Genomic DNA, 10,816 nt, shown 5'->3' on the forward strand with positions numbered 1-10,816 from the left:
CTCCAGTTTTCAGAAAGTTCTTCCTCATTTCATGCCCAAACCAGACAGTCTCCCATCCAGCCAGCGTTGTTTTCTGGAGCTGCACGATGTCTCTTATTGTATTGAACCTTTTCTATCCAGTAAACCAAATCAGCTCATCGAGTGCTAACAGGAGGCCACCTTCTACCTGCCCATCGTGATCTGCAGGCGGTTTTAGTGGGCCTTCCCCCCCACCTGAAACCCAGTGAAATAGACAAGCGCTTGGGGGTCTCTGCATCATAAAATCCCTCAATGGGGAAGTGGTTGAGGGGCAGCAGGAGGCCTTCCACGCCCACAGTCACCTGTCATCCAGGAGGACTTGGACCCAGACCAGAAGGACCTGCATCTCCTCGAAGGCAGGGAGGTTATACTGTCGTCAACCAACACCTGTTTCCCTACGAGCAGGTGGGCTGGGAAGACTCACCTGCAATACCCGTGCACGGCGGAAAGCCTTGTCGTGGGAAGTTTCAGGTAACTTAGGAGGTCGAGGACATGAATCCGCAGCACTAGGGCTGGGGACAGCGTCCAGGGTTCCAGGGTTCCATGCAAAGGCAGGACTCCCAGCTTAGAGAAAATGACTAGGAAAAGAAGCAGAGGAGTTTGTCAAAACTAAAATGAATAGCCCACTGACGGGCGCGTGGACCCGGGAACCAAGCAGCGTGGGATAGGGTGGGAGGATTGAAACTCAGGGTTTGCTGGGGCTTTTCCCAGTCTTTCAATATAGGATTTGTTATTATTCAGGTAAGGCGAGGCTAAGAGGTCAGGAGATGACTGCCACTGAAAAGACACTTGGTCGCTCACGGTTGCCAAGAGGAAGGGGCACAGCACACCAAGCAGGGTTACACGGGGAAGCACCAGGGTCGGTCAGGAGGCAGAGGGAAAGGGGGAAACCAGATGAGAGCCTTTCCTGTGATTTTCGCAGGAAGGAACAGGTGAGGCAGGGTGAGCGGGGTTAGGACGGCCTGGTGTGAAAAATTCCAGCAGGTCCTGGGTGCACGGGCTGCCCTAGTTGTCTGGTACCTGTCCTGGGGGGATGAGGGCAGGTGGATGGTGGCCCAGAGTATGGGAGCCTCTCAGAGCAGGGAGTGGGGGGCAGGCTCTGGATGGGTGAGTTTGCATTTGGAAGGGGGGTCCTCTGCTATATCTCTAGGAATTGGCCGTCCCTGGAAGGTCAGCAAGGCCCCAACACGTCAAAACATCAGAAACTCTTGATTATTACAGACTCCGACTGTGGCAGAGTCCTGAGAGATGGGCTATAAAATACAGGGAGTGTAGGCAGTGGGGAGAAGGACGGGTGTGTGCCCTCTGTCTGTAGAGGTGGGGCTGCCAGGCACCGTCAGGAAGCCTGCGTCAGCCTGCAACTCAACCAGACGGGGCACAGCACGACCAGCCCCGTGTCGCTCTCGGGACCCTGGCCGGACAGAGGCGGGCGGTGACTGAGAACCTGGGGCATCCCTGCAGCCGACCTGGGGACCTCAGGAGGACAGCCTCCATGCAGCGAGGCAGAGGCTGAGCGAAGTGGGGCTGCCTCTCCAGTACCTAAATGAAGAGGCCATCCTGGGAGACCCTGGGCTTCATGACGGGTTCTGGCGGCTTCCAGAACCCTCTCTGAAAACCACGCCTGCTGCCTTGGCCTGAGGGTGGCATATGCCCTGATCTGGGGATCAGTGTAACATCCAAGACGAATATCAGAGGCACTGGGGGGTGGGTCTTTTTTTGCTTTCACTGTCTGGACATAAAGAGGAGAATCAGATTAACTCATAATCCTTGTTTCGTCCCTTTGGCAAGACCGTGTTTGCACTGAACCTGACGGTGCCTGTTTTTGGTTTCCAGGGGCTCTCATGACCCCCAACACCAGAGTGCAGCGGTTTGAAGTCCTGAAGAACGGCACGTTCGTCATCCGAAACGTACAGGTGCAGGACCGCGGCCAGTACCTGTGCACGGCCACAAACCTGCACGGAGCGGACAGGATGGTGGTCCTGCTCTCAGTCACGGTGCAGCAACCTCAGATCCTAGCAGCCCACTACAAGGATGTCACCGTCTACCTGGGCAACACCATCGCCATGGAGTGCCTGGCCAAGGGGACCCCGGCTCCCCAGATCTCCTGGATCTTCCCCGACAGGAGGGTGTGGCAGACCGTCTCCCCCGTCGAGGGCAGGATCACGCTGCACGAAAACCGGACCCTGTCCATCAAGGAGGCGTCCTTCTCAGACAGAGGCGTGTACAAGTGCGTGGCCAGCAACGCCGCCGGCGCGGACAGCCTCGCCATCCGCCTGCACGTGGCGGCCCTCCCACCCGTCATCCACCAGGAGGAGCTGGAGAACATCTCGCTGCCCCCTGGCCTCAGCATTCACATCCACTGCACCGCCAAGGCCGCGCCCCTGCCCAGCGTGCGCTGGGCGCTGGGGGACGGGACGCAGATCCGCCCTTCGCAGTTCATCCACGACAACCTCTTCGTCTTCCCCAACGGGACCCTCTACATCCGCAACCTGGCGCCCAAGGACAGCGGACGCTACGAGTGCGTGGCCGCCAACCTGGTGGGCTCGGCGCGCAGGACCGTGCAGCTCACCGTGCAGCGCGCCGCCGCCAACGCGCGCATCACGGGCACCTCCCCGCAGAGGACCGACGTCCGCTACGGGGGGACCCTCCGGCTGGACTGCAGCGCCTCCGGTGACCCCTGGCCGCGCATCCTCTGGAGGCTGCCGTCCAAGAGGATGATAGATGCGCTCTTCAGGTACGTGGCGCTCCTGCCTCGCCAGCAGTCCCGGGGCTCCTAAGCCTGTCTCCCCTCTGGGTGCTGGGGAAACCTCCTCATGGGGTCGGGCAGAAAAAGGAATGACTCCTCGTCGGCAGTGCTGGTGCACAGATGTTGCTTCCTGTGTGGGCCGGGTGGGGGGCATTACTTTCTCACACGATGCAATCTTGGCTTTTTACTTTGTTTCCCGCCCCGCCCGGGGCGGCATGTGGGATCTTCCTTCCCCGCCCGGGGATCGAACCCTTGCCCCCGGCACTGGGAGCGCAGAGTGTTGACCACTGGACCGCCAGGGAAGTCCCAATCTTGTCTTTATCAGTTGAGATGCAGAGCAAACACCTAGCCCTTAGCCCTGCTTTTCTACTCCCCGCCTCCAAAGAAAGGTAAAGCAATAGCTTTTCTTTTCGTGCTCGTAGTTTTAACTGTATTTAAATAATTAGATAAAACAATTTCTTGTCTTATTCTAATCTCAACAAAACACATAGGAGCTTCAGATCGTATCTCGAAATGTGTTAGCAATAGAAGGAAAGGAGGTGAAACAAATTAAAGGCAAATGGCCGCACAAAGGTAGCACATCTGCAATTCTAAGAGTTCATCTTGGCTAGGAAAAAAAGCACCTTGCCCTGCCCCGTCTTCAATTCGCAGATGTGTGACTCTAGAGCAGTGGGTCTCAACCAAGCGGGATTTTGTCCCCCGGGGACATTGAGCCGTGTTCGGAGACATTTTTGGTTGATGAGACTTGGGGAGCAAGGAGGGGATGCTACTGACACGTGGTGTGTACAGACCAGAGATGCTGCTGAACACCCCACAGTGCACAGCACAGCCCCACGTCAGAGAGTCGTCTAGCCCCAAATATCAGTAGTGCTGAGGCTGAGAAATACTGTCTTCGCAAGGAAAACTATCATCTATCTATTTATCTATCATCATTTATTTTTATCTGTCATCACCTATCTGATATCTATCGCTTATCTATCTGGTATCTTTCCATCTGCCTGTCTATCCTCTATTCTATGTATCTATCTGGCATCCCTCACCTTTCCATATCTAGCTCTTTACCTATTTACCAATCATCTATTTTTAGATGATTTACCTTTACCTATTTACCAATCATCTATTTTTATATATCTAGCATCACCTCTCTGATATCTATCGTTTATCTAGTATCTTTGCATCTGCCTGTCATCTATTCTATGTATCTATATATATCATCTGTCATTTATCTTATCATCTATCTTCATCTGTCTCTAGCTCTATCTACCTACCTAGCCATACATCTTACCTCTCTCTCTATCATCTGTGTCTATGTGTCTATCATTTATTTTTATCTATCTGTCATCACCTATCTGATACGTATTATTTATCTCTATAGGATCTTTCCATGTGTCTCTATCATGTAGTCTCTGTATCTGTATATCATCTGTCATTTACCTCTTCTGTGATCTTTATCTATCTCTAACCCTCTGTCTGTCGCCTGTCTATCTTTGGAAGTGGTTCTCAACTAGACGGTTCTGTCTACCAGGCTGCACTCATCCATGTCTGGACACGTTTTCAGTTGTCACAGCTCGTGGGGAAGGGTTGATACTCTTTGATTAGTGGAGACCCGGGAGGCTGCTCGAAACCCCACCACGCACAGGACGTCTCACCACGGAGGGTCATCCAGCCCCTGATCTCAGTAGTGCCGAGGCTGAGAAGCCCTGAGGTAGCTCCCCAAAGCCACTGTCTCTTTAATAAGCGTTTCAAGATGCAGAGGAAAGAGACAGTGATTGGCAACAGGAAGCAAAGACACATCCGTGGCGTCATGTTGGAAACCCCCTGGCTTGTGGTGCGTCTCCAGCCCACACAGCCTGGCAGCTCAGACAGGAACCCACCTCGGCGCGGGTTCCTCCCTGGGACGTGACCCAGAGCAGCGCCCAAGGCTCTGCGCAGCTGTGTCTGGTCTGCCCAGTCTCCTTCCAGCGCAGGAGAAGGGCCAAGTCGCCGTATTTTAACTTCAGATGGCTGGGTGGTGCCTAGTGAGCCCTGCACCGTCGATCCGGAATACCACATGCCCGATTTTCCCCGCAGTATCTTCCAGCTGAGCCGGTGTCCTGCCGCGCGGAGGGTTGTTTTCCATCGACACTGGCGAGGCTGAGGCAGTGCTGACTGAACACTGAAGGGAAAGAATGTAGTTTTGGTGTGACTTGGGGCCATGCTACTGGCATCTCGCTATAAACCATAAGCCACAGTCTCTGTAGCTTCATTATTCCTAGCTTCTGGCTAATGACATTCTCAGAAAAGTGTAATGAAACAGCCCATGTGAGTTTTTTAAAAGAACGGGCTGTTTGCCCTGCCTACACACTGGGACTGTTGTAAAACAGGGATACTGGACTTTCCTGTCTCGAAGCTAAGTCTCCTGTAATGTGTAGCCATGCATCTTTTTCAGAGTCGCTCTGCTGATTCAGATAATGACCAAGGTTAGGATTTGCTGCTATAGAAGTTTCTAAATGTTTACAGACATGTGCTACTGTATACATTTTTGGATTCTAACTCCAAGACTCATTAAAATACCTCTGTCTGCTCCATGCCTATCGAATGACCTACTGATTCAGGTTGACTGGACTCTCGCTCATGGCCAAAAAAACACGTTACGTGGTCCTTGTTGGTAGGTGCTTTGATGAACAATAATCAGGCATGAATTCCATCATAGGCAGACACTTCTCTTTTTTTGAATCAGTGACACGGTTCCAGACGTGCTATTAGAATGACACAGTGTGCAGGAAATATTTAGGGATAATAGTCAAGCTCTCCCTGCAGATGCCAGAATTATAAGTAATTGAGATTTTCAATCTGGACACGTTTAAAGTAGGAACCTCCCCAATCTCTTCGCCCCGTTATTCAAAACATTAGTTCTGCGTTGCCGGAGGACATACCGATGTATATTTATAAAAATGTCACACGCCTAGTGAAGATATTTCTGTCTTTCTTTCCGTGTTGCCTTTTTAAACTGAAAATTCTTTCTCGAATACTAACTCAGCAGTGTGTGAGTTTAGGTCTGCCACGTGGAGAAACGGAAAGTCAGCAGGAGGGTACGAGCTGGTGAGGGTCATGAAGCTTTCGTTACAGATTCTAGGGAAGAAGCTTGTACACCAATAGCACCAAGTTCTGAAGAATCCAATCGTAGCCTCGAAACTCTGGGTATAACCACAACTACGTGATCCATACTGTAGCTACTTTGCTGCCTGTTTGCCTCGTAATGGGATACAACATCATAAAAATTGTCAAGAGTAAAAATCGTCTATAAAACTTTTAGGAAAAAATGTCACCTCTTCCTAAGGTTAATGCACATTCATTCTGTCCAGGACGCTAGAATTTGATCTGCTTTTATCATTACCACAAGCTCCACGCTGACGACCAGGCAAATATTTGATCCACACACGCCCACACAAACCGGGCTGATGTCTTAGACTGCGTTTCACATCTTCGAATCAGAGGCCAGGCCAGCCAAAGGTCAGGCTCCACTGGGGAGTTCTTAACTGTGGTAAATAAATCACTTCTGCGTTTGGATGGCCGTCCCCTCCGGGCTGCAAAGTCCATCCAGCATTCTTGAGCGGCAGCCCTGTGCGCCCAGAGTTCTGAGATCCACACGTTTTTGTTTCGTTCCGGTGACCTCAAGCCGGGAGAGACAGCGTTCGGGAGACTGACATCTCATTCTGTTTTCTTTCTCTCGGTCAGCTTTGACACCAGGATCAAGGCGTTTGCCAACGGGACCCTGGTGGTGAAATCCGTCACGGACAAAGATGCGGGGGATTACCTGTGCGTCGCCCGGAATAAGGTGGGCGATGACTTCGTCATGCTTAAGGTCAACGTGGTCATGAAAGCAGCCAAGATCCAGCACAAGGAGGAGAACGACCACAGGGTCTTCTACGGGGGCGACCTCAAAGTGGACTGCATGGCCACCGGGCTCCCCAACCCCGAGATCTCCTGGGGCCTCCCGGACGGCAGCCTGGTCAACTCTTTCATGCAGTCCGACGACAGCGGTGGACGGACCAAGCGCTACGTCGTTTTCAACAACGGAACCCTCTACTTCAACGAGGTCGGGTTGCGAGAGGAAGGTGACTACACCTGCTTTGCCGAAAATCAGGTTGGCAAGGATGAGATGAGGGTGCGCGTCAAGGTGGTGACCGAGCCCGCCGTCATCCGGAATAAGACGTACTCCGTGGTCCAGGTCCCCTACGGGGACGTGGTCACCGTGGCTTGTGAGGCCAAAGGGGAACCCACGCCCAGGGTGACCTGGCTTTCTCCAACCAGCAGGCAGATCCCCACCTCCTCTGACAAGTACCAGATATATCAGGACGGCACTCTCCTTATCCAGAAAGCCCAGCGCTCGGACAGCGGCAACTACACCTGCGTGGTCAGGAACAGCGCCGGGGAGGACAGGAAGACGGTCTGGATTCACGTCAACGTCCAGTCGCCCAAGATCAACGGGCACCCCAATGCCATCACCACGGTGCGGGAGATTGCCCCAGGAGGGAGTCGCAAACTCATCGACTGCAAGGCGGAAGGCATCCCCACGCCGAGAGTGCTGTGGGCCTTTCCCGAGGGCGTGGTCCTGCCGGCCCCTTACTATGGCAACCGCATCACCATCCATCGCAACGGTACCCTGGACATCAAGAGTCTGAGGAAGAGCGACTCTGTCCAGCTGGCGTGCATTGGGCGTAACGAGGGCGGGGAAGCCAGACTCATCGTGCAACTTACGGTCTTGGAGCCCGTGGAGAAGCCCATCTTCCACGACCCGGTCAGCGAGAAGATCACCGCCATGGCCGGCCACACCATCAGTCTCAACTGCTCGGCAGCCGGGACCCCGACGCCCACCCTGCTGTGGGTCCTTCCCAACGGGACGGAGCTACAGAGCGGCCACCAGCTGCAGAGGTTCTACCACAAGGGCGACGGGATGCTCCACATCAGCGGCCTTTCCTCCGTGGACGCCGGGGCGTACCGCTGCGTGGCCAGGAACTCGGCGGGCTACACGGAGAGGCTGGTGTCGCTGAAGGTGGGGCTGAAACCCGAAATGAGCAACCAGTACCACAACCTGGTCAGCATCATCAACGGGGAGACCCTGCAGCTGCCCTGCATCCTCCCGGGGGCCCGGCAGACCCACTCCTCCTGGACGCTGCCCAACGGCATGGTGTTGGAGGGTCCCCAGGTCCAAGGACGCTTCACCCTTTGGGAAAACGGTACCCTCACCGTGCGCGACGCGTCCGTCTTCGACAGGGGCACCTACGTGTGCAAGGCGGACACGGAGTACGGACCCTCCGTCGTGAACGTCCCGGTGATCGTGATTGCCTATCCTCCCCGGATCACCAGTGAACCCACACCTGTCATCTACACCCGGCCCGGGAGCACCGTGAAGATGAACTGCTTGGCCGTGGGCATTCCCAAAGCCGAGATAAGCTGGGAGCTGCCGGACAAATCGCACCTGACCGCGGGGACGCAGCCCCGTCTCTACGGGAACAGGTTTCTTCACCCACAGGGGTCGTTAATCATCCAACAGGCCACCCAGAGGGACGCGGGCTTCTACAAGTGCACCGCCAAAAACCTCCTGGGCCGTGACTCAAAAACAACCTACGTCCACGTCTACTGAAACCCCGGGAGCACACCCTGGACTCCACGGCCGCTGCTTCCGAAGTTAGAACAAAGCCTCCTCTGGGTTCACAGCGGGGGCCGGAGAGTCAGGGCTCTAAAAGGATTTGTCCCGGGGCACGGTGGCCCCCTCCGGCTTGGGTTCGAGGCCCACTGTCGACCTTGACCTGTGCTCGTTGACGAAAGGAAGCAATGCAGACACGGGAAGCGGGTGTCGGCCTCTCTGGGGGACTTCCTTTCATGTTTACAGGATGCTGTATGCTCTTGCCTTCCATTTCACAGGACTTGGGCGCAAATTACAAATTCTGCGTTGCTGGTACCATCCTGATGCTTGAACGGGCGTCTGTAGGATATCTAAGGAGCCTTCACTGCAAAGAAGCTGTCGAGGTTCACAGTGCCTTGCTACCCCCGCGGAAGATGCATTCCCTAGTTAACCCGCTGCCGTTTTAACATGATAGAACGTTCTAGAATGAGTATCCGTCTTTCCGTTACTCCTTCTGTCACTTCAGAACTCCAGTGTGCCCAACAAGGGCTGAGAACCAGAGGGATTGTTTGTTTGTGTCTCACGTACAAGTGTCCTACAGTACAGCTCCCATTTTATAGGAAAGGACGCTTTCTCCCTGGAACTCACTTTTTATATAGTGTTTTATATATATATATATATTTTTTTTTTCTTTCTAATCAGACGATGAGAGTAGAAAGAGAAAGACGTACTTTCTGTCTCATTAAAAATAATAAATTATTGGTCTTTACAAGGTTTGTATACATTAGACCAGGCACGGAAATGCAATTAAAACCAGTTTCCTTCCCGACTTCCTTCGAATTCATAAACCACTGTTATATTACCTTTCCCAGCGACCCTCCGGTAGGGGATGCTGAGATATTGGATTTCCCTGTTGATAATAAAATGTATCCGGAGAGAGCCGTGCGGGACCGGGGAGACGACAGGAGAGGGAGGACAGAGCGAAGTTGTGACCGCACGGAATAAACCCAGAGCCTTCCAGAGGAGCCCAGAAATATCTTTCCTCCTGTCAATTTGTGTCCTCGAAAAATAGATCTGTTACTTCCACGACTGCTTTGCTGTATTTTTAAGGTCAAAATAATGTACATTGGATAATAAAATAATATTTTCCAAAGAACCAGGCAGTCATGACAGTGATATTTTCAAGGGCAAAAGCCACTTCAAGTGAGTCTGCGCTTAGATCAGATTGGTTGAAAAACTGCTTTTATCCACCACGTTGGAATTATTCTCTTCTCTGTGAGTATTTCACCAGCAAGGAAACTAAGTCCAAGGTGGCAGCTCCAGCCGAGTCTCTGACAGGAAGGTAAGGTGGGACCAGCTCCAGTGTGAATCAGGATTACTGGAGGCTGAAGAAAGAGCGCCACAGCAGTCCTGCAGCCAGTTTTCTTTAGGGAGGAGACATCTCGGGTGCCTATAGCGGTATTCCTCAAATATGCACTCTTTGGCTTCCCGCGAGAGGAAGGAAGAAAGCAAATGCAAGATAAATATTGGGGAAGCATGGGACTTTTGTCCGTGCTGCCAATCTGGAAAGAGTGGCAGTCACTGAAGGGAAAGAGAGCTTGACTTTTCAAGACTGTGGGAAGCACGGACACTGTCTCACTCATGAATCCATTTATTTGCTCGAGGGTAACTACACAGCCCCTTGGGGTGCGCCAGGTACCGGGATGGGCATCAGGGTACCCTGATGTGTAGGAAACACATCCTGCTTGAAGAGTTCATCCTCCATAGACAAACCCTTCATCCAGGACAGGGTTTCTCAACACTAGGACTACAGACATTTGGGGCTGGATCATTTTCTGGGGTGAGGGCTGTTCTGTGCACTGTAGCGTTTTTAGTGGCATCTGTAGGCTGTATCCATGAGATGCCACTCGCATCCTCCCCTCCAGGGCTGACAATCAAAGAATGGCTCCGGATATTTTCAACGTCCCCTCATCACCCTTAGTTGAGAACCACCACCGTAGATCTAGATACAATTTGATAGATAGATAGGAAGAAAATAGGTAGATGATATGATAGATAAGACAGATGAATGATAGATAGATGAGATAGATAAATAGGTGTGTGGATGGATGGATAGATGATTGATAGCTATGTACATAAATATAGATGATATGATTGATAGGTAGACAATAGATGATAGATACATGAGATAGATGATAGAGATAAGTAGATGATATATATGTGGATGGATGGATGGATAGAGATGATTGATACGTAAATATATAGTAGATAGATAATAGCTAGCTAGATGATGAAGATAGATTGTAGACAGATACATGACATACATGATACATAGATGGATGACAGGTAGATAGGTGACTGATAGATACATCAGTAGATAGTAGATAGATAATAGCTAGATGATGATGGTGGTGATGATAGATTAGATAGATGGTAGATCTATA

The 10,816-nt window shown here is 52.1% G+C and overlaps 1 protein-coding gene across 2 annotated transcripts in view; it reads left to right on the forward strand.

Moving 5' to 3' along the window:
• MXRA5 (matrix remodeling associated 5) overlaps window positions 1-9,528 on the forward strand; it is a 28,369-nt gene extending 18,841 nt beyond the window's left edge. Inside the window, exons 6-7 of one of the 2 annotated variants that reach the window (XM_060137587.1) lie at window positions 1,807-2,752; window positions 6,482-9,528. In XM_060137587.1, coding sequence (XP_059993570.1) covers window positions 1,807-2,752; window positions 6,482-8,390 — 2,855 coding nt within the window. In that variant the 3' untranslated portion in view covers window positions 8,391-9,528. The remainder of the gene's footprint in view (window positions 1-1,806; window positions 2,753-6,481) is intronic. The other variant, XM_060137588.1, reaches the window with a different exon arrangement.
• The last annotated feature ends 1,288 nt before the right edge of the window (window positions 9,529-10,816 follow it).

This window comes from Lagenorhynchus albirostris, chromosome X, assembly GCF_949774975.1.
Source record: "Lagenorhynchus albirostris chromosome X, mLagAlb1.1, whole genome shotgun sequence".
In the NCBI taxonomy this organism is placed as follows: domain Eukaryota; kingdom Metazoa; phylum Chordata; class Mammalia; order Artiodactyla; family Delphinidae; genus Lagenorhynchus; species Lagenorhynchus albirostris.